Genomic DNA, 24,853 nt, shown 5'->3' with positions numbered 1-24,853 from the left:
TGAGAAAATAATCTGTCTTCTGGTATACAAGAAACCACCTCACACTGCCAAAACCTGAAACAGAACTAAACAAAGTTAATCCAGTAAGGTAAGGAAAGCAGTAAACTGTCATATACTGGTACACGTTTTCATCTGTCTTTCCCATTCAGGCCAGGTTTTATGTCCACTCCTCTGTAAGACAGCCTCTATCGCCATTTTCCCCTGCCTGTTACTTGACTACATAAAATGCACAAGCTACAACATAACCCATTCTCCTAAAGAACAACCCTTCCTTCCAGCTCCAGTATCTCGTATCACCTTATTACTATGACCACAAGCTGAAGAGGGAGAACAACTTATTAGTAGATCTATGCTACACTATAGTCCTCATACTGGAATCCACAGTCAGAAAACGTAAGTTTTAGAAATATAAAGAGTCTGATTCTGAAGCATAAGCTATGCTTTTAGATATTGGGCAACTCATATCTTGTCATTCTGTCAAGGATAAACCAGGCAGGTGACAGTGGGACAGGGATTTTCAAGCTAGAGGGGAACAGTGAAAGATAGGAAGAACAACTGTAGAAGGCAATAAAACAAGATGGAAGAATTCCGTGAAATGGCCACCTACTCCCCCAAACCTCACTTAGTTACTGATATTATTCACGCATCTATATGACAAATATTTACTTAGTGCTACTCTAGGTTTGATGCTCTGTTGTTTATGTATAGTACTCATTACACCTGTGAGGAATTATGTCCATAGATTCATAAATAATTCACTGTTCCCCAGGATTTGGAAGCTGAGTATAAAAAGAACCTATGTGTTTTTTCTCTATGACAAAATATGGAAGGAAGTAAGTGAATATAACTGATAAATAAGAAATCGTGTGAAAGATTTCCATGCAGAAAACATATATCTCTATAGTATATCCAACAAAATTGTTGATACACATTATATTAGCTAGGAATGTTTTAATACACTTTTGAGAACATAAACATTCTCCATGATATGAATTTCACATTTATGATTATCATTATTTTACACATAAATCACATCAATTTACAAGCCAAAAATTATAAATATCATTGCTCCCACATTTAGAAGAACGGTATATAAAGAAATGTAACTGTTAAAAAAGGATCCTAGAATAAATTATTTTCTTTGTCATTCTCTTAACGCCTAATCACATTGTATTAGAGCTGCTATAATTATCAACTGAAGAGATGTGAACATATCCTCCCGGCTTGAGAGCTGTCTTGAGGACCATTAGATTACTGTGTTTCAATCTTTGTTGTATTTAAATCGTCAGTTTTACAGGTAGTACTTTCTAGAAATTAGACATTAGATACACACTAGTGGAGTTTAGTGGAAGCAATAGTCTTACTACACCCTTAACTACCAGTACAAATTGGCTGTGAATTTAGAAATAAATCAATACCAGAAAGCTTTCCAGCATGAATCATTATGGTTCACAAGATAACCACATCACCACTAAATCACAAGTATGATTAAGTTTGCAAAGGTGGGTGGTTATATTTCTTTAAAAAGTCATTTAGTTTTGTCTGCTGACATTTTTTATGGGTGAAATGGTCTTATGTTGAAAGGGTGGAGGGGATGCAATAAATCATCAGTTAATGATCAGTGATCTGAATGTCCTATATAATTGCTTTTGTTCCTTTAACCATACTTTGCTATAGAAATGTAACTGTTAAAATGTTTGAGATTTCCATGCTAAAGTGTTTAATTATCTATAGCACATTGAGGAACATTTCTGTTGCTTATCTAGATAGAATATTTTAGACCACCATATTTGGGCACAAGTTTTTTCTGTAATGAAATACCAAATACTGTTCTCAGTACTTCATCTATTTCTTCGTCCTGCAGTGTTTTAAACTCTACAAGATCTATGTTGTCCTTATAACTGAATCTCGTATAGGTGAGAGTCCAGCCCACTAAACAGTAAAACCCTTCTGGAGTCTGTATGGAACACACTGACTTGGTTTTGAACACTGATGTTGGGGATGTCTGAAGGTAAGTATTTATTGACTCAAAATCTTCAATTGTTCGAGGTTCCAGAGTAAAAGAATAGATTTTCCGATATTTCTTCATTTCCAGAAGATCAGAATCAAGAAATTCTGGGTTTGAAATGTATTGTTCTCTTCTGATGTGGTCCAGATACCAGGTTTCATTTTGTTCTGTCAAGTGGAAAATGGCAGGCACTTGAGGTTGATCCTTCCCAGAAATTAATTCCAGAGGCTCCCAGAACTGGTAGGAGCGTCCAAACCCAGCGTCAACAATGTAGTTTCTGCCACTGATGGTCACCTGTACTACAAGGTGAACCATATTACTGCTATAATTATCAACTGAAGAGATGTGAACATATCCTCCCAACATTGTGGTCTGAAACCCCATTGTGGTCAGAGCCCAGTACAGAACATGATTGACCTGGAGGCACCAGCCACCCCGGTTCTTTCTCACAATTTGATCAAAAAGAGTCTCTAAATCCAACTCCATGGACTCTCCACAGTGCATGTCAAGGTTCTCAACGGGAACAGCTCTGATGTGGTGCTGAAATACATCAGTTAAGGTTTCCAAGTCCAATTTGCTCTTAAAATTCTTATAACCAATTCTTTCCAAATATTCTCCAATATCCATGGTTTCCTGCGGCAAGGGGAACAAACCAAAAAGGAAATATCATTAAATGTGACTTTGGGCTTTCAGGAGGAGGATTATTATATCTAGAATTCATTTTAAATACATAAATACAATGTTTATTGTAAACATCTGAAATAAAATATATGAATTGATTTATGTTCCTAACTTCATTAAATACTCTCGGTGACCTTAGCATAAATTTATAAGAACTTTCTAATTGCTTTCATGTTTCCAATATCTAAATATTTAGATATTGGAAATCCAGTTTGGACTGAGGCAAATCATGAATTTAGATATGGATTTCTTGTGATGAAAGAAAAGTATATTCCAACTGATATCCACTAAAATAAGCTTCTTAACCACTTCCTTATTTAAACAGGTAATTATCTAATAGAGTAGAAGGCATTTATGGCAACTGATTCAGTAAATTTAGCTATTCACCAAAATTTATATCAACTTCTCCATTCAAAAATTAATATACATTCACCCATTCATTCATTCCTTCATTCATTCATTTGTTTATTTCTTCAACAATTACTGTACTGGGCTTGGGTGAAATTTGTTGTTAGACTGTGTGCTTAACAGATGTGATAGTCTGACTCCAAATCCCAGCACCAAAAAAAGAAAATCACTAAAACTTTAAGGATGTAGGAAATGTGTGGTCAGGATGAACTACCTATGTTTATATTGTTCATATCATTTCCCATTAAGCTAGCATTTCTTCTCTTCCTTAATGGCAGCAGGACATTTTTGTACTTGCACAAGCTCTAAACCTCTGGCACTTAGGCTCAGAAAGACTGAATTGGATGTGGTCAGATTTACCTAGTGCTTTCTTGATTCCTTACCAGAATCTGTGCAGGACATACCTGGAATAGAAAACAATGCTGATGTGGAAGAATAGGGTGACATGCACAATGGGCATTTGTCGTTTGTGACATCAATCCCTGCCATTCTTTTTAAATTCTATAATTTGTTTTCAAGTTTTGTTCTTTCTTACTTGAACCTTCATTGTTCTATCCCACTCTTCCTTACTCTGGTGGCTTTGGTACATCTTTTGTTGACGATAAAATATTGAGATGGAATTTAATAATTTCAGGTCCCTTGGATTGAAATCAGTTTCTGTTAGGAACCTCAACACTAGCAACGTGTTGTAGGCAAATAATGGTATTCTGTGTACAAATTGAAAATATGTTGTACTCCTAAAATGGGATGCAACAGGAAGGCCCTTTGGAAAGTAGCTACCACAGAAAGACGTGAGTGGAAATACCATTTGCTTCCCACTCGGATCGGGAACATCTCTGTGCAGGAACAGGCTTCATTTTAGTTTGATCATCCACACAGGAGATTTGCAGAAAGCAGAGCGAGCACCCTCAGGGAGCCCACTGAAAACCCTCAGGAAGGCAACTTGTACCTGTTTTGGCAAGCTGAAAGTTGCTGATTGTCAGTATTAATTCAGACGTCTCAGAGGATCTCTTCTTCCTGGCATAAATTTTAAAAATGTTAGGGAAGACAGTTTCAAAAAATATGTAAGATTTTTTCTCAAAAATGAAAGGGTAGTTTTACAGACCACTAATTTTGAAGAACATGTTACCAGCAAGAATAGGCAAAGTTCACACAATGGTAAAGTAAACAATTGAGTTTCCTGGCAAGGACATGGGAAGTAAAATGATGGGAGATGGAAGGTACCCTGAAGGGTGTAAGCCTGGGAGTTTGGGAGCCCCTACAAGGCATCGCTGATGTCACCATCCAGATGTTTGCTATGGCAGTGGGAAGGAGGACTGAAGCATGTTCCATGCCCCTGGGTACTACCAATGTATTTAGCAGACACAGCTAAGGGCAGTATGTAGTGGTAACACCTGGCTTCACTTAGATGGGAAAGCAGCTATAGCTGGGAATACAGGGACAGAACACGGAAGAAATGGTCTTAAAGAAAACTGAGTGAAGACAGCTCTAAATACAGGAATACGATGCTAAAACCTATGAAAATATAGTATGACACTGGGATTAAAAGAAAAGATGTAACATGTAAAACTTAAATACCAAAAAACACAACCAGTGCAAGAAGAACAATGAATAGAAATGAATTGAAAGAAGTTCTTCTGAGGAACATGGCAGGATAGGGCATGTAAAATGGATTTATAAACAAAAAATTAAAGAATAAAGTGAAGAAATAATCTGGTTATGCAAAGAATTATTTGGCAACATAGACAATGATTTATACACACCAGAGGTAATACATGATTAATGATAAAGAAAGAACTGCATAGATATACGTAATACCACAGTAATTTTAAGAAAATATATATTCATAGTAAGACATTATGAAAGCGTAGCCATTCCAAAAGTTAACCGGAAACTAATAAAAATGGAAAGAAGACTGTCATATTTTTCCACCACTGAGACACAATACACAATACCCACAAATTAAAGGAAGGAAGGTTTACATTGGGTCAGAGTTTGTAGAGATTTCAGTCCGTAGTCAGCTGGCTCCAAGACAGGGCAGCATGGCAGGGGGGCCTGGCAGAGGACAGAGAGCTCATGGCATGGTGACTGGAAGCAGAGAGAGGGAGAGAGATCCAGGAAGGAATGAGGGAGATGGACCTTTCCCAGCCCGGCTCCCAGTGGACCACCTGCTCCAACCTGGCTTCACCTCCGCGCGTCACACTCGGCTATGACCTCATCAGGGGACTAATGCACTGCTGAACATGAGACACTTATGATGCCATCACTTCCCACAAAGCCCTTGGGGAAACATCTAGAATAAACAATTAAAAGACAATGCAGTTGTTGCTTCCAGAGAAGAAAATTCAAAAGGTGTAACACAAAATACATAAAGGATACATCTATCTCTATCTCTGTCTCTGTCTCTGTCTCTATCTCTGTCTCTATTTCTGTCTCTATCTCTATCTATCTAAATCTACATCTATATCTATATCTATCTATCTGTCATCTATTATTTTCCAGAAATGAAACAGCAAGAAAAGAAGGTGAGATGATTATGGCAAGTTTGATTGTACATGCTTGACACTGAACTGTATTCTTGTTAATTTTTGAAATTTAAAATTAAAAAGAATTACTGAAACATATGCTAGAGAAAGAACATTCTTCACGATGAGGAAAATATCAGGTAGGCAACAGAATGCTCCACAGAAATATCTAAAATGAGGTAAACGAGCAGTGTCTACAAAGCACTGCAGCAAAGTCCAGTGCTCAAGTACTATTTTTACAATTATTTGAATTGAAATGGAGACACAAATACAAAGACAACCTTGAACATGAAAGAGCTTGAGAAGTACTAAAGTTATAATCTGTTCTTTTTTATTCCCGCACCCCTTTTTGAGACAGGGTATCGCTATGCAGTTCAGGCTGGCCTTGAGCTCACTTTGTAGCCCAGGCTGGTCTCGAACATGCAAGGATACTCTTGCCTCAGCCTCCCAAGTGCTGGAATTACAAGTGTGCACCACCATGCCTGGCCTTAAGCTGTTCTTATGAAGTGTTTGCTCTTTAGTGGTCAGTGAAGAAGGAAATCAAAAAGAAAACTAAGGGCCAGGCATATACCTCAGTGACAAAGTGCTTTGCCTGGCAAGTACAAGGTCCAGAGTTCAATTCTCGGTTACAAACAAACAAACAAAAAAAACAAAGAAAAAACTAAGACACAGGCCACCATGAAGAACTGCTATGAGTGTTGGATGATGTATTCATAGGCTGTTGAAAACTGTAGTTCAGCTCTGCAGAGCCAGATATAAGTGAAAATTAAATCTGAAGACCAAGAAAGACCAGACTGAGAAGATCTGATCCAGTACTGTCAACACTGGAACTGTTAAGTGACAAACTCATGTACATGAACATTCTATAGAGCTCACTGGAGTAGACTGCAATTCAGGAAGCAGACAGCACCAGAAACCAGGCAATTCAGTGCTCCAGGTGGGAAAGGAGGGGATGGAAAAGAGGAGCACAAGGGGGAGGAAGAGAAGAAAGACAGACGTTCACAAGACGTGCAGAAACCAACCAAAGAAAATATACTTGGCAGAGTGGAAGTTCCTACAAGTTACTTGGTGGCTTCTGATTGAAAAACTATGGAGTATCCTTTTACTGTTCACCTTGGCAACACAAGCACTGGAAATGTTCAGCCCAATGGCTTTCCAGTGACAATTATGTGTGACCAAACACAGTCACATTAACTTATTGATCTGTAAAGCAGAATCATGTGGGTATAATCAGAGGGAGAAATAGAACCATATAAGAATTAGAGTACACTCCCAGTCTAAAGTACTTTAAGAAAAATCATTAAGTACACTGAGAGTCACATGGAACCCCTAGAGCTTCCTCTCCATCACAGGCACGAAAAGGTAACAGAGTCGTGAATTCTGGTTAGGGGACTGCCGAGGGCATATGGGGGTGATGAATCTTCAGGACTGAAGTTAGTGTGGGGGAAAATGCTTTCTGTTAAGACACCGCAATCCTTTATATTTCTGTTACCACTTGCCTGTTTTCCTGGTCCGGCCTGTCTTGTTACCATGAAGGGCCTGCACATAAGATTCTCTTGGAGGACCAAGCGCTCTTGAAATTGCCTTGCCCTGTTTTGCTGATTGCTGGATGTGCAGAGATTACTGTCCCATCAGAGAAGCCCAGGGACAATAGGTTGTTGGAACAAGGTCCTTTAGCAGAGCTGCTTTGCCTTCAGTCTGGACTGACTTTTTTTTCAATAATTGGTTTTGAACCTAGGTCCTCACATATTCTATACAAACACTTGACCACTGAGCTGCAGCTTCAGCCCTTTTAATTTTTTGGAAACAAGGTCATGCTGAGATGCACCACCTGGGCTCGAACTTGCAACCCTCTCACTTCAGCCTCTCCACCAGCTGGAAGGACAAGAGCATACTACTGAACTGTGTGGAACAAACTTGGAATCAACAATTAACATGCAGGCACAGCTGACTTTCTCCCAGAATTCCCCTCAGTCACTAGGACATTGATCATTGTCCCAGTGTCCAGTGTGGGGGAACTGAACTCAGGTCACCTTGGTGTTCATTTTGGGAGCAGAAATCTGAAACACACAGAAGAAAGCAACTTCTAGAAGGTCTTGCTCCCCTGTGAATGTTTAGCTCACTTCTGCAGATCGTACAAATGTTATCTGGTCCTATGGTTAATATGTAATAGTTAGACAAACAGATGTAATTGATCCCTAAATGACACAGCACTTCCATCATCAGACTGTCAAGAGTAGCTTGACATACAGGACCTATTGTTTGATTCTTAGTTCTAGAATCTCTGCATCTTTCTTGTACAACAGTGGTTTTGAACTTTGGGCTGAAAGAAGAGGAAAGAACACTTGATTTTTCCAAAATGGATTTTTGAGCAGGAGCCAAGTGCAGACTGATCCAGAGGGAGACCTCCTATAAGATGCTGTTGCCATTTCTTAAGGCTGCAAGCAGAACTCATATAGTAGTTAAGACTTGAGATCGAATCTTCTAGGCCTACTGCATGGACTTCTGTCATTACTGAGTAGAAACTCTAAGGAGAAGTAGTGAGTCACTTTTGTCCTCCATGTGTGTTTTTTCTCTCTTCCTTATATGTTTTTTTTTTTTCTTTTCCACAGTGAAGTGCTTAGCAATGACACCACACCAAAAAGCCCTTGGAGTATCTGGATGGAAAAGTTCCAGCTCTGCCGGAGTTCTCTTTACCATATGTAAAGAACATTAGTCAACTGTCTTCAGTGTACAGAGCACCTTCATCTCCCCCATGACTCCCAGCAGCCAGGGTAGTGTTGTGGAGTATTAGCAGCAGACCTATCAGGCACATTGAAAAGGAAACCGCAGCTCAGACTACAGTCAGAGAAGACTACACCAAGGAGGCCGCCTGGCAGGCAGTAGCTAGAAGATAACAGTTAAGAAGTTCCTTCTGGGGCTGGGGATTTAGCTCAGTGGCAAAAGCGCCTGCCTGGCAAGCGCAAGGTTGTGAGTTCGGTTCCAGGTACCGGAGAAAAAACAAAAAAACAAAAAAAAAAAAAAAGAAGAAGTTCCTTCTGAGGGACAGGGTGGAGTCAGCTGTTTTGAATTTAAAACAATTAAAGGAGGGCCCTCAGTAAGGAGAGAACAGTGTATCAGAATCAGAAAGGATCAGGAAGTAGCTAGCAGGGGTACCATGGCAGTTGGCATCCTCCCAGAGCTCAGAGCAATGTGTACTAGGCCCCTAGCTCCTGCAGCTCTTTCCTCGCTGCTATGGAACCTTACAGTCCATGCCCAGGTTGTTGCTTGCCTCTACTGACCTCATGTACTTATGGCCATGATTTTGGTCATTGACAGCTCTTTGAGATCTTCCCCAGTAAGCCTCCTAACAAAGTGAGGAAACTTCCCTCAGGAACTACTCTAGTCATTTCTGATAAAATCAATTAAAATTTGAGGTCATTTGGAGGTTCTGACAGGCTACTTTAGGAAAAGTGGGAATTGTTCTGAATTTTGCCATACCCTGTTGAGGGCAGAGGAAGGTGGACATTGTTAAAAGTGCACCAGGAAAATCTCTTTAAGGAACATACCTTAAACACAGATATTTTTTAAAATATATTTTTTCTTCCTCACAATAAATCTTCTAAGTGAATACTATTATGTGCTATTATTTACTGATGAGGAAGCAGAGTTTGAGAGAATTTAAATGTCTTGTTTAAATTCTCACGGCTGGGAGGTGGAGTGGCTACGACTCCAGCCATGCCAGAGAGTTTGATTCAGGGCTCTGTCATAGTCACTGCTGTACCGCAAATTATTTACAGGATTAGATTCCAAGTTGGTGCCAGCTCAATTTCCTGATCAAATTCAGCATTTGAAATTTAGGGCTACAGTAGAACATAGTCTTTGAGAGTACCTTCTGAGACCGGATTTCACATCAAAGGCACGGGGAGCTCCACTTACCCAGTGTCCTGGAGCTGCAAGCTGGACAGAGTCTGAGTGCAGTCTGTATGTTCTAAGGTCTGCAGAGAAGTGGCCTTTGGCTTTCCAGAGTCCCTGCCCTTTGGCACACAAAGCCCAGAGATCTCCGGGAAATGTTCATCGCAAGGCCCCGTGTTTCTCCTGTGGAGCTCTTGCACTAATTTTTCATGGAAAAGAGCTGAGATTCATATTAACTGCTCATTCTCATGGGTCAGGCTGAGAGGCACAAAGGTAGTGCACAGGGCTGCTGCTCACTGCTCAGGCCAGACTTTCTGTGTGTGATGTGGATGGTTAGAGCTAAAGGGTCAGGAGAAGAATCCCTACCCTGGAGCACACAAAAGAAAATGCAAGGTTTGGTTTACACTTCAGTTTATGACTCCTGTGTCTATCAATTCCCATAAGGTCTCTCTTTGCACTTTTTATTCTTCCTTTCCTCATCCTCACCCTTATTTATCTGTCCACACACAGTCCCGGTGTAATGTCTGAAATTTGTCCTTGCATGTGGTGTGTGTGAGCCAAGTGTCATGTGGTTGTATTTTGGCTTGTTTTTCATGTACATTCATGATATTGGTGCTTAAGTTTTGTTGCTCCCTAGATATTTTCTTCTATTTTTTTTTAAAAGTGTCTTTATAGCCCAGTGACTGTCTGATGCTATCCCTTCTGCAACTCATGTACTAGTATATTCCACTAGTATCTTTCAACATAACCTGAGACTCTCTTCCTGAAGGTTTCCTGGTAGTCTATGCTTGAGCAGGCTCCTTAGACCCACAAAATAATGCCCATGAGATAGGCCCTCATGAGTGATAACTGAGGTTGAGGGATAAATGTTCTTGTTTTTTGTGTGCTCAGTTGGGATTGCTTGCACAAAAGTAACTACTGGTATGGGACATTGTTTTTATGATACCCACATCTACAGGTTACCTACCAAGAAAGCAGGCTTGGCTAATTCTCAATCCATCAATCATTTATCCTTTCTTCCTTATGAAGCATCTTAAATCTACCTGTCTTTAGAATGGCACCCTCACCAATACTTGCCAACTATTAAATAGCCATGTAAATATCTGTTGCAAAATAACCTATTCACTATATCTTCCGGGCCTGACTTTTATCTTTATATTATAATTATAATCACAACTTGAAGAGGGGCAACAATATTGGACTAAGTCTTCAGTATAAACTATAGCTCTCACACTGGAATCCAGAAGCTGAAAATATGAGTTTTAGACAAGTAAAGATTCAGATTCAAAAGCACAAGCCATGACCTTAGGCCTTGGTATCCAATGTTTATTAATATCTCATCAAAGAAGAAGCAGGCACATGACAGTGGGACCATGAAAAAAAAGAGGAAAATAAAGCAAGATGTAGGAGAATTGTCATTAAACACTGACCTAGAAAATATTACTCAAATTATTTACTCATCTACATATATAAATATACATATATGTGTACATATGTACCTAAAGGTATATATAGGTGTATATATATAATTATGTGTGTATTTGTATGTATATGTGTTGCTGGAAATCAAACACAGGGATAGAGTCACAGTAGTGTCCCCTATTTTCTGGTACAAATTCTGTCTTAGTTACTTTTCTGTCATTGTTGGCACAAAATACCTGACACCCAAAGTTAAACCACAACCAACCCTGTTCTTATTCTTGCAAGGAAAACACTATACTGCTGAGCTACATGCCCAGACATGTTTGGGAGATTTTTGCTCCAGGTGTCCTCTGGAATGTATGAGAATTAACTTTGTTTTTATCTTGATGAGTCAGTACCAGAGGTTTATCCAGTAATTTACCTAGCATCCAGAGAAAATGAACTCATATATACATAAAGAACATCATTTTTTTAATGTTAACAAAATGTGGAAAAAACAAGTGAATACAACTGAAAGAGAAGACATAGGATGAGAACAGGCTCTTGCAGAAGCCAGCTAGCCTCGTAATATCCTGATGCTGCCAAAGAAAATAAACTTGGTTCAAATTATATTAGCCAATAATGTTTGATTCTTTTTTTTTTTTTTTTTGTCTTTTTGAGACAGGGTATCACTATGCAGTCCAGGCTGGCCTTGAGCTCACGTTGTAGGCCAGACTGGTCTTGAACTTGTAACAATCCTCCTGCCTCAGCCTCAGTGCTGGGATTACAGGCATGCACCACCATGCCTGGCTAGCCAATAATATTGTAGTATACTTCATAGACAACAAATCTTTCCATATAAGTATTTTATAATTCATAATGATTATTACTTTTAGATATGAATAATTTAATTCTGAAAGGTTTGAATTCTAAATATCAGTGTTCTCATACTCAAAAAATAGTTCATGAAGTACTGTGACATTATAAACTACAAATGTGTGTCTATTCTAAGAAAGCAAAGGGATCAAGAGAAGGTGGAGGGCAGAGAGAGGTGAGGGAAAGGGGGAGAAAAAAGGACTTAGGAAGAATTATATACATGCACCAACTCTATACAAGGGGTGTAAGCATTATGTACTAGTACAATAAAATTTAAAATAAAAGAATTCTAAGAACTGAGTAGTGTGTTCCTCTCTTTGCACCTAGTCACATCTTGCCATTAATTGACTTAAGTCTGGTCTTGAAGACTGTTAGATTATTTAGAACTCATGTCTCATGATTGTTTTTGCATTTGAATCGTACGTTACACAGGCTGTAGTTTGTAAAGGTTATAGATTAAATATATGCTGATTGAATTTATAAGAAGTAGTTTTCTCACTATCCTCTTGACTCAGTTTCATAAATTATCTGTGGATTCAGCAGTAGAGCAAGGTTGCGGGGTTTTCCCTCACATATTAGTATGATTCCAAAGGTAAGAATGTCATCACTAAAACACCGCTAGATGGTAGCTTTAAAAAAGTGTGTGGTTACGTTCTTTTTAAAAAGTCATTTAACATGAGAAAGCCAAAATATGGATGAATTGAATAGCAAAATAAAATATAGATAATAGTAAACAGGGCGATAGACATTTTGCAAATGGGAAGTGAACCAAAAACAGGAAGAAAGAATGGGGGAAAGGAACATAAACAGAATTAAGGTGTGTCACATACACATTCCACAATGAATATATTCCTTGTGTACTGCAAACGCATACTAATAAAAAGTAATTTAATTATGTTTGCTGACAATTTTATGGGTGAAATGCTATGATGTCTAAGATTATCTGTAATATATCTGGAAGTATAGAGGCTAGATGTCATGAATTTATCACTGATGAGTTGGGTGAAATGCATATGAAGGATTATTATTTTATCATCTGTACTTTTGCATACGCTTAAACTTTTTTATAAAGAAAGATTAGCTAGCTTTAGTGACAATGAAAAGCAATTTTGCTGTTTATTCTAAAATAGTAAAAGACTGAATGCCGTGTTTGGGCACAAACATCTCCTCCAGTGACACACGAAATACAGGGTTCAGGACTTCTGATTCTGCCTCATTCAGAGTCTTACACTGTACCAGGTTTATGTTGTCCTTATAACTGAATTCCCCACAGGTGAGGGTCAAGCCTATTAACTAGTGAACCCCAGCGGGGTTTGCAAAGGAAAAACGATGCATTCAGAAACAAAGATGCTAGACAGTTCTGAAGATGTCTATGCACAGACTCAAAATCTTCAATTGTTTGAAGATAGACAGTAAATGTGTAGATTTTCCAGGATTTCTTCCTCTTCAGGAGGTCAGAATTAAATAATTCTTGGTTTGGAATGAACTACCTGCTCTCTTCTTACTTGGTCCAGTACAAGATATCATTCTCTTCGGGAAAATAGAAAATGGAAAACACTTAACACTGAACTTGGGAGCCTGTTGGAAGCTGTTGAGAAGCTGTAAGGAACTGTTGGTTTTCTTGCAGGAGATTACCATGCTGGCTTTCCTGATGAACTTGGCTGTTTTCATTCTCTAAGGAGTTTGGGACCTTATTGGCATTGAGGAATGGCTTCGGTTCATTTTGGGGAAGCTTTGGTCCTCACTTTGAGCATTGCTTCCTGGCTGTAGAGGGGAAGATGCAGCATTGCTCATTCTCATAGAGAAGCTTGTTGCTTTGGCTTTCTTGATAGGAACTCAGCCATCCTAATCACTGGAGGAGCTCAGGACCTCACTGTTGCTGAGGATGGCTGTGGTACTTTTCAGGGGAGCTCTGGTTCTTACTTTGAGCATCACTTCCTGACCCCAGGGCAGATCCCTCAGCCTGCTATCACAGATCCTTCATCTCAATGGCACAGACTTTCTAGATTCCACCACTGATCTTTGGGCCTTTCCAGTGCAGATCTGTGAGACAGGCCTGCATGAGACGTTGTCCTGGGTTCTAGGCCTCCAGTTGGATTCGTGGGAGGCATTTGATATGGGCTCTAGGTCTTCAGCTGAACTCATACAGGATGTTTCCATGGGATCAAGGCTCTCAGCTGGATTCTCTGGTCTTTAGTGTGTGGACAAATTTTCTGCACTTTCTTGTATCTGATTGTTTGGGTAACTACTATAAATAATCTTATAAAATATGTGTCCTGTATTATATTCCTTCCCATTGCAATAAGCCCCAAACTACAACACTCCCCAAAGTTAAAGACCCAATCAAAAAATGAGTAAGCAAGTCAATAGACACATCAGAGAAGAAGTACAAATGGCCAATAAACACATGAAGAAGTACTCAACATTCCTGGCCATTAGAGAAGTACAAGGCAAAAAACACTGAGATTCCATCCTACCCCAGAAAGAAGGGCCATCAGCAAGAAATCAAGTGCTGTAACAACAAATGCTGGGGAGGCTGCAGGGAAAAAGAAAACCCTCTATATGTTGGTGGGAATGAAAATTAGTATAACCATAATGGAAATTAGTATGGAGATTCCTCATAAATCTATAACTAGAAATTCCAATTGACCCAGCTATTCTTTCTAGTTTTCTTTCCAAAAGAGTTATAGATATCATTTTATAGTGATATATGCAGACTCATGTTTATAAATGTAAAATTCATAATAATTAAACTGTGGAAGAAGTCCATATGACCATCAACAGATGAACGCATAAAGAAAATGTGGTATTTGTGCATATTGGGGTACATCTCTGCTATAAAGAAGGATAAACTTGAGTCCTTTGCAGAAAAATAGATATACCTTGAGACAATAATGTAAAGTAAATTAGACATACAAGCTTAAATATCACATGACTTCTCATATGAGAAACAGAGTAAAAATGAAGATGAAAATAAAAATAGCTAATAAGAAGTAGGGAAATAGATCTTTTTTTTTTTTTTTTTTTTTTGGTATGGGGAATCGAACTCATGACCTCAGGGTTGCCAGGCAAGCATTTATGCCACTGAGCTATATCCCCAGCCCAGGAGATAGATCATTCTAAAAGGGAAAAGGGATCTAAAAATGGAGGGAGTGGAGAGAGAGATATAAGGGATGCAAAAAGGAATTAGGATGTGCTATGTACATGTATCAACTCCATACAAGGAATATAAGCATCACGTATTGTAAGCATGTACACAGAAAGGATGATGATCAAAAGATGAGTGGAGGGAAGAGGCAGTGAAGGGAAAGGGGATGAAAAAGGGCTTAAGATGTGTTATGTACATGTACAAAATTCCCACGAGGAACATAAGAATTAGACACTGCGCACATGTACTAACAAACCAGTTACAAAATGACAAGTAAAAAACTCATATTACCACATCATAGCTACATTTTCTGGAGTATGCAAGCTGTAACTATAATGTGTTCAAAATACGTAGAATACAAAGATTGGTTTTTAGTATCTATAATAATGATTCTGTTTATTGGCTTTATAAATTGCTTTTACATGTATAATTTCCTTTCCTCATCTCATTAATCCTAAAAGGAAAGTGTGATCATTTCTTCTGTCTTTCAAGTATCAAAAGTAGAAATCCAGATTAAATGATAAACCAAGTGATAAGAGGTGGTTTTCTATGTAATTTTCTTGGTGAAGAGTAAAAGATATTCCAATTGTTATTCATTAAAATAAGCTTCTCAACATTTGTACATAGGAATGGGGCATTATATAAGACTACCTGATATTCATGGTGTCTGATCCATTTAATTGTACCTGTGAGGGAAACTTACACAAAACTCCTCCTCAAAGGTTTATATTAATTCATTCAATTGTTGCTTCAGTGATGCAGCACATAATTTACTGAATACCCCTATGTTTTTGCTACTAATCTAGGGTTTGCCTGCCCTGAAAAATCACATATGATTTGCCCATTAGATTGACACAGAGAGCTAAGTCAATGAGGAAACCTTGTAATCTGTGAGACCGTGCTATTGCCCAGAGAAAAGTAAAGCCAGAAAGAGGATACCAAGTGCCCAAAGAGCATTTCAATTTCAAATCTGTTGATGAAGGAAAGCCTCATGAGGCTTCATGGATGCTATGCAAGGAACCCAGTGGATATGTGCAGGGAAGATTGTTCTGAGCACAAGAAACAAATTGCAAAATCTCTGTGGTGGAAGCTGCCTAGAGAGGTCAAGAGATTTCTAGGCAGAAATGCCTTCAAATGGCAGCAGATTGTATGGAAGATGAATAGATTGAGATCAGATCAGATAGGTAACAATTTGCTTATGACCAAGCTAGCCTTTTGAACTTACTGAAAGTGAAACAAAAGTCTAAACAGCAGAGAGGCAAGTAGATGGTTATAACATGACAACATTTACCATGATCAAAGTCATCCTTCTGAATGATCACATGAAGTAGAAAAGGACAATGAAAAACAATTATGTATAGGATCAATGCTCGGTCATGAATGCCGTGTGATTCAAATAGATCAGTGAGACTTTATTGAGAAAACTTCATGTTGTGATACAGAGCCAGAAGGTCACAAGATATTAATCCAAGGCTACTGAGAAGAATTTACTGGAAAAAACCCACTAATAATGAAAACAGAAGGAATCATGGGGAAGGACTTTGACAAATCCCAATGCTTTTTTTAAAGTGTTATGTAATGTCAAGAAAAAAGTAGCAAAAACTGTGACACGCCCTCCCTAAAAAAAAGCCATCTGTGATACCACTTCAAATCCAGTGAGGGTAGATTTTATAAGATTCTATCCAAACCTTCCTCTATTGAGACTTTGACAGCAACAGGAATGCACACACCTCAATATTAACTCCTTCAAGATGAGGCAGGCTGAGATGACATGGTACAAAGGGACCTGTCCCTAAGTTGGATGGTGATATGATAAACATCTATATTTTCTTTCTTCATACTATTTCGCTTTTTTAACCCACACACTTCTTCTATATTGTTAGGGTTATAAACAATTTCTCTACTTGATGACTGCAAAACTTTCCCTAAATTTGTGAGGTCCTTTGCACTTCTTCTCATCCTAATTTGCAGTAGCTACTAGCCTGAACATCTAGATACCTTCTACCACGTCACGACTCAGGAACAAAGGGAAAAAATGGCACATTGTCGAGGTACTTCAAATCCACCTGTACTCAACCTAGAATCTGCATTAGGTATATAAGAAAAATGGGAAGACTGTGTTGAAAGGAAATATATGGTTTATTCATCCCTGGCCATTTGCTTATGGCTTAGACCACTGTATCTCCTAGTAAGAAATTTTCTTTTCAAATGCTGCTGTCTGTTTTAATGTCTCCTTTTTACTTCCTTCTCCTCTTTTTTATATGTCATTCTCTGTCCATCCCTCCCAACATCTTCCCTTTAGTTTTTTTAAAAGGGAATTTTTCTTTTCCCTTTAGTTTTTTCAAAGACAGTGTTGAGATGCAATGGAATAACATTGAACTACTAGGAAAAGACACTTTTGTTAGGGGCCTTGCTAGTAACAGTATGCTATGAGCCAGCTAACACTTGGATTATGAAAAAATGTGAGAAATTGAATATTAGCAAATGTGTGACACAAGGTGGGAGGCTGAGAACACTTGGAAGTAGCGACCAGGGAAAGAGGTGGCTGAAAATGCTGCTAATTTTTCATGTTTACCTGTAGCAACTCCGTGCAGGATTAGCCCCTCCATATCAGCTTGACCGTTCATGTGGGAGACAAGTGAAGGGAGATGCAGTGAACGTGTTCCAGGAGCCCATTGAGAATGTGCAGGAAGGCACTTTGTAACTGTCGTAGCTGAATGTAGTTTGACTGTCAATTTAAATTCAGAAACCATAGGATGTTTGTTCTTGGGGGAAATGCTAGAAATAACAGAAATAATAGTTTAAAAATATATAAAAACCCTTTTCTTTTTTATTTTAAAGATAAAAGAATGAAAACGTATTAACAAACATACATACATTTAGAAAATAACACAGAAATACTACAAGCAATATATAATTTTAGACAAGGTGATAGGAAATTAACAGTGATTGTTGTATTACATTTGATATCTTCAAATTGGATACTCAGATAAACAAATATAGATATGCAAGATTGATCAAACAATTAAACATTATTCCTTTCAATAGAGCAATAAAAGTCAGTAGTACAACTATGTTAGTTATCCTGTGTATACATATATACATATTTTCCCCTTCTTTCTTTTCTTTTTTCCTTCATTCCATTTGGTCTCTCCTTTTGAACAGTTTCCTTTCATTTCACAATGTCTATTGTACCTCCTAGATTTTATTCACTCTTTCAAGTTCTTACACTAGTGAGACAATATGGTGTTTTCACATGTGGGTTTGATTTATTTCACTTATGAGTACAGCCTTTAGTTGTGTCCATTTTCCTATATAAGCCTCAAGATTATCTTTCTTTATAGCTGAGTAATATTAAATCATGTAAAAATACCACAACTTTTTTTATCTATTCTTCAGTTGATGGGCATTTGTGTTGATTCCATGATTTAGCTATTAAAAAACTCATTTCTTGAAAGCAAAGGGTTGTTTAGTAGATCACAGATTATGAGGAGTCCCTATAGATCACATAGAGTGTGAGTATTCTGCCTGTTTGATAGCCCTCATTACTACCAATACATACACCTGACACAGGAAAGAGCAGGGGATAGTGGTAACACCTGATTTTCCTTTGGGTGTCAGCACAAACATAGCTGGGGGCATAGAACAGAAAAACAAAACCAGGCTCTTAATATAGGGCCTCACCAGAAAGGAAGAGGAACCACTTTCACATGGGGAAAGTGTCATCAGAATGTTTCACGTCATCAGAGTGTTTCCTGTCATCTTCATTTCATCTGAGATCAAGGAGCCCAAGCCACAGCCAAAGCAGACCCCTCACCAGGAACACTAGGTTCAAGAAAGAAAGAACAGGGGAGACACAGCTACACATACATGAGTATGATGGTGAAACACAGGAAATATACTATGAGATTGGGGTTAGAAGACAATACGGAACATGCACAAATTATTTTCTAAAAATGATGACCACTACAAGAAGAAAAATAAATTGAATAGAAAGTTCTTCATAGGAACTTGGCAGGACAGAGCATGTAAAATGAGCTCAATAACAAAGAGCTAAAGAATATAGTGTGGAAATAGTGTAACTCAGGAAGTAAGTAGAACAAATACACAATCAGTGATAGACAAGAAATATATATCATAATATCACATAAAGTATGATAAGAAAAGCTTGATATTCATAGTAAAAGCTACCGAAAAGACAATGTAATTGAAGAGTTAAGGAGAAGGTAATGGAAATAGACAGCAGACAAAGACAATCCACTTTTTGTGTCTGAAGAAGGGAATTTTAAAAATGTCATAGAAGATGTAATAAGATTAAGGAAATATAGTCCTGTGATGAAGCAGGAATTAAATCAGAAATATATGAAAGTAAGATTCTTGGAATTTTGTTCCCATATGCTTTATACTGCAATGTATTCTTGTTAAAATTTTGAAATTCCAAGTGAAAGAAAATTACTAAAGCCTCTGGCAGAAAAGGCAAAAAAGCACACTGCCTAAAGAACAAAACATCAGGTTGGCAAAAGAGTATTCCACAGAAATATCCAAAGGTGAGACAAATGACCTATGCCTACAAAATATTGCAGGAAAATATAGCCCCCAAGTATTATTCTGTAATTAGTCACAGAATCAGAAAAGAAGCAGTCACACCATCTCCAACATGACAGAACTTGGGAAATGTAGCCAGGAGCTGTCCTGATGAAGTGTTTGCTCTGCAGTGGCTACTGAGGAAGGAAATTAAAAGAAATCTATGAAATAGTCCACAGTGAAGGACCACTGTGAGCATCAGCTCTTTGTAATACAGAGCACAGGGTAGAAGCATGACAAATATGATAGTTATTAAACAGTGCGTTTCTGCTATAGAGAAATAGAAATAAGAAGCAAAAACTTAAATCTGAAGATAGAATAAAAAACAGATCTAGAAAGAACTGATCCAGTATCCTCAACGATGGAACATTCTAATAATAAACTTAAGGACATCCAGATTTTGAAGATTTTATTTGAAGAGACAACAGATTCACGTATCTGGAGCCATCAGACCTGAAATAGTTCACGTTCCTGTGGTGTCATGGTGAGAGAGGAACTTTTATAAGACAATGACCGAAGCAAAACAAAATATGTTTAATTCTCGAGTGTGTCCTCACTTAGAAGTCAGTCCGTGGCTTCTGACTGCTAAATCTGGTTTCTTATTGTTTAACTGAAGAACATGAAGTAGTAGAACTGTCTACTCCATGGTTACTTAGTTATATTTTAAAATTTGTAACAGATCACATTCTGGCTTAACTACTAAATGAAAGTTAAAAAGTATTGAGATGTAGTGAAATAGGGAGAGGTAGAACCTACACTTACATGGAACCCACTGGCCTGATTGGTCTCCACCACTGGTCTAGAAGGATCTAGAGAGTATGCTTAGCTTACCTGGAGGACCCACAAGGAAGTCCTGAGGGTTCAGGTCCTGGCTAGTGTGGGGATAATGCTCTATGTTCAGTCACGTAGATCCCTTTACTTTCTTCTACCATTTGGCTGTTTCTAGCTTGGTCTGCGTCCTTATATTTAGGTTCCTGCACTCTAGATTCTCATTAGAAAACTGAGGGCTGCAGGACCTTTCTCCCTGTCTTTGCCAAAGGCAAAAAGTCCCAGGAAGATATCCTGCTGGAACAGCTCTGAGTCAAGGGCCTGTTTGTGCAAGATCCTAAGAGCCCAGCTGCCTTGCTTTGAGTCTGGACAACTTGGGAGTTAGAATTTGCATCTAGTCGTGGATGTGTTTCTTGTAACATTTCATGGAGTCATATGCATGTGTAACTTTTTCTAACTGCCTGGTATTGGGAAATCTCACTTAGGTCACATTGGTGTTCATTCTGGGGAGTTGTATAAACGAAGTGTAAGAAATACTGACTGAGACAACTTCCAAGGGCCTTGAGCACCACAGAAAAACCTTGTTTTTTTCCCCTGCAGATCACATGAATGCTTGTTGCTTTTGCTGTGTTTAATACCCAACAGTTACAGCGACTATTGTGATTTATTCCTAGACGATATGATTCTACCACAAGCCACCATATTTGGATGTACCTTGGAGAGGACAGTGATGCACAGAACTAATTGTTTAATCTAGTCCTTATGGTCTCTGCTTGTTTCATGTACTATGATGTTTTTCTCTTCCTCCTTTCTTTTCTTTCTGTAGAAAACCAGTATCCAAAAGATAAATATTGGGAAAAAGGAAGCCATGTGTAAGGAGGGCACCGACAACCTACAAGGAGGCCGACTAATGTCTCAAGTTCCTCTTTCCTTTTGGGGGGGCAAAGTTGGCAGTACCATATGAGGATCAGATGTGGGGCTGCGTGCAGAAATCGGTATGTATCCAGGAGGTTGAGCTAGACAGTCTGGCTCCACATTAGGTGGTGAAGTTTTTATGATAATCTAATGTTTTAATCTTGAGGACAGGACATTCCCGTTTCTGATCAGATTTGTGGTCAACAGTGTGTTCCAGGAATCAGTGCAGGAAAGCAAGCGTGATGGCAGGAACGCAGAATGATGTCCAGTCTCAGAATGAGACCAGGAATAATAATTAAGCAAAATGGAACCATTAATAGCAACAGGCTGTTACTCTTTCATCCTCACTCCTGTTTAGCTGCCTACCCTGTCCAGGCATATATGAGTGTGCCATGTCTCATGCGGTTTTATTCTGCTTATTTTGCATGTACATTAATGACAACGCTCTCTAAATCTCTGTATCTTACACAGTGCCCTCTACACTATATTTAAAAAGCTGTCTTCATGCCCAGATTGATGCTTGGTGCTATGCTTTTGGCATCTACTTTTCAGTGCATTGCTACAGGTTCCTACTCCATAACCTGGGGCTGTCCTCATGAAGGCTTTTTTGTGGCCTGTGCATGTGTGGGCTGAATACACTTTCAAACCTACTAAGGTCCACAACTCAAGCAAGGAAGTGAGGAATTTGTCTCTGTGCTGTCTGTTGTGATTTTGCTTTCTTTTTCATAGGTAACCTGACAATTGCATACCTTTGTTGATTCTTTTACTACCTTTATCACTTTCATCCTTCTCACTCAGGCAGGGTCTCCTCTCCATGTCTCCCAGGACATTGGCCCTCACCAGTATTTCCTACCTGTTATACATGCTGCAACACAAGCTATTCTCCTATCAAAAGATTCTGCATTCCAGTTCCTCTTTTTCTCTTCACCTTCTTATGATCATCACAGTGTGAGAAGGAAGAGTAATTATTAGCAAGTCTGCATCTTAAATTATAGCCTTCGTGCTAGAAACCACCAGTCAGAAAATGTAAGTTACAGATGAGTGGAGATTCAGATTCTGAGACAAAAACCATACTAAAAGATCCAGCAGAAGAAACTCACCAGGCAAGGTGAACAGTGAAGCAGAAGGGAAATCAGCAACAGGAAAATTATGCAATGACAGGAAGGGCTTGGATATAGCTCAGCAGCACAAACGCCTGCCAAGCAATGACAGGAATAAGTCAATAACCTTCAGTAATGATTCTCAACCTGAATGGTCTAAATCCCCCAATTGAAAGAGACATTGATTGGCACAATGGACAAAGAAACATAAACCAACAGTATAATTTGTACAAGAAGCATGTTTAAACCAAAAAGAAATTCATAGATTAAAAATCAAATGATGGAGAACAATATTCTATGCAATAGGATCCTGAAAATAGATAAGAGTATCTATCCTAGTTTCAGGAAAAGTGGAGTTAAACCACAACTGATCAGAAGAGGCAAAGCACATTCCTACATATTGGTTAAGGGAACAATTCAACAGGAAGAGATAGCAATTATTAATATATATATAATATATATTTTATATATATATACATATATATTTATATCCATGGTGCACCCAACTTCATAAAACAAGTATTACTGAGAACACATTATTAGTATTAGAATAGTGGCTTAAAAGAAATATCTGTAGATATTAAACTGATAAGAACAGGTACTACACTTGATCTTAGCCAAAAGGTCAAGAAGTGATATATCTGCAGATATGATTGTGTTGTATACCTGGAAGATCTATAATTCATTGAAAACCATTGAAAGATATAAGTAAGTTGACAGAAGTGGCTAAGTTAAAATCAATCTCAAGATACTGACCGTGTTTCTATAATTCAGCAATGGCCAGTGTTAAGGGCTGAATTTTGGATTCTCTGCACTAGTTCATTGATGTGTTAACCACCAAAGCCTAAAAATGAGGAAGTGGCTTTGGAGCTGGGTAATAGGCAGAGGCTGGAAGCATTTTGAGGTGTGTGTAAGAAAAAGCCTAGACACCCTGAAGAGAATGTTGGTGGAAATACGGGCAACAAGGTTGATTTGGGCCAGGGTTAGAAAGTAGGGAGAGGCAATCTTTCTCTTCTATTGACAAAGATCTTGAATGCATTGTATTCTAGTGTTTTCTAAAGGGGGAGTTGTGAGTGATGAACTTGATTACTTTCCTGAGTATATTTCAAGCTAAGTGTTAGAAGATGGCTGCTTTTTCCTTTCTTCTTACAAGGTGTGAGGAGACAAATGGAAGAATGAGGTGAAAAGGAATCGGAGACTGAAAAGTTGTTAAATTCTCAGCCTATGTTGACAAAGACATGAAAATTTTGTTCTGGAAAAAACACCTTGCAGCTCTACAACTATTTTATAAAGAAATTATGAGTGTGGCTTATAGATGCAATCAACCATCTCAGGAGAAATACTGCTAGCTTGGATTGAAAGGCTCAAGGAAAAGAAGAAGTGAAAGAAGTTTGACATCAGGATGAGCCGATAGTGTTGTCTGCCTCATACTTGCACTCTCTTCAAGGGAAAGGAAGAAGATCCCAGAGATGACTTAGAAATTGCCAGACCTAAGACTGCCACCATATTCCTAAAGGACTCAGGCCAGGAGGGCAAAGTGGTCTTCACCAAGGCTCCAGAATGTGGGGTCCTTTCTAGTCCCACATCAACAACTAGATGTCAGTGAGGCAGGTTTGAACTTACAGGTTAAGGGACAAGGCCCATGCTCTTCCAGGTCAAAAGTCTGGTGACTCCATCCTAGTGAGCCTGCAGGACAGGGAAAAGGCCAAGGAAGATTTTTCTGTGGTTTTAAATCTAGAGGAATTTCCTTTTCACTTGCGGTTGCTTGGGGTCCCTTCCTTTGTGACTTCTCCTTTTTGCAGTGGAAACGTCTATTCTGTGCCTCTCCCACGACTGCACATTGGAAGCTGACAACTTGTCTGGCTTTTCAGGTTTACAGCTGGAGAGGAATTTTGCGTCAGAATGAATCATACCTCCAGTCTCACTTATACCTAATTTAGATGATGTTTGGGTGAGATTTTGGATGTAGTCGATGGTGGAAAAAGTTAAGACATTTGTGGATGTCAGAATGGGAGGGAGGCCGATTGTATAAAAGACCATGAGCTGGGGGGCCAGAAGGTAGACAGCGATGTGCCGCATGGTGTCCCTGTCAAATCCCCAAGGCAAAGTGCTAATCTATACTACGTCCAAGTGTGCTGTACTTGGAAACAGGGCCTCTGTAGAAAAAGTACAGGAAAGTTGTGAAATATCAGTAGGTCATAATTCAGTATGACTTCAGCATTAGAAGAAGAGATTAGGATACAACACAGAGGCCAGGAGGAGAAACATGATAACACCGTGAGAAAGAGACCTCTGCAAGCCAAGGAGAGAGAGGCCTCAGGAGAAGGCAAGACCGACAGCATCTTCATCTTGGACTTCTAACCTTCAGAACTGTGCAAAAATAAAGTCCCACCATTTTAGTTGTTCAGTGTGGGATACTTTACTTTAGCAGAATAAAAGAAACATACTGTTATCTTCAACCAAGTTGCTCAGTTCACCAGACATAATGTAGCAACCCTTGTAAATTCCTATCATTTTGTTTTGAGGTCATGTTTCATTTTTGTTG

The 24,853-nt window shown here is 38.7% G+C and overlaps 1 protein-coding gene across 5 annotated transcripts; it reads right to left on the bottom strand.

Annotated features, from left to right (window-relative positions):
* Window positions 1–918: 918 nt before the first annotated feature.
* On the bottom strand, window positions 919–24,812 carry LOC102018050 (arylamine N-acetyltransferase 2-like). Of its 5 annotated transcripts, XM_005373605.1 has the most exons (4): window positions 23,932–24,812; window positions 17,517–17,719; window positions 4,047–4,114; window positions 919–2,641 (listed from the first exon to the last, which is right to left on the bottom strand). In XM_005373605.1, exon 4 carries the CDS (start codon window positions 2,633–2,635, stop codon window positions 1,763–1,765), a length of 873 nt encoding a protein of 290 aa, XP_005373662.1. In that variant the 5' UTR covers window positions 2,636–2,641; window positions 4,047–4,114; window positions 17,517–17,719; window positions 23,932–24,812; the 3' UTR covers window positions 919–1,762. The 5 variants fall into 5 exon arrangements, with proteins under 5 accessions (XP_005373662.1, XP_005373661.1, XP_013369049.1 ...); XM_005373604.1 differs by lacking the exons at window positions 17,517–17,719; window positions 23,932–24,812 and adding an exon at window positions 9,541–9,625; XM_013513595.1 differs by lacking the exons at window positions 17,517–17,719; window positions 23,932–24,812 and adding an exon at window positions 5,080–5,099.
* Between the last annotated feature and the right edge of the window lie 41 nt (window positions 24,813–24,853).

Source organism: Chinchilla lanigera, unplaced genomic scaffold (genome assembly GCF_000276665.1).
Source record: "Chinchilla lanigera isolate Chin_1 unplaced genomic scaffold, ChiLan1.0 scaffold00002, whole genome shotgun sequence".
NCBI lineage: Eukaryota > Metazoa > Chordata > Mammalia > Rodentia > Chinchillidae > Chinchilla > Chinchilla lanigera.
Note: the sequence above shows the minus strand (reverse complement) of the source record. Positions and strands in the feature narration are given on the sequence as shown.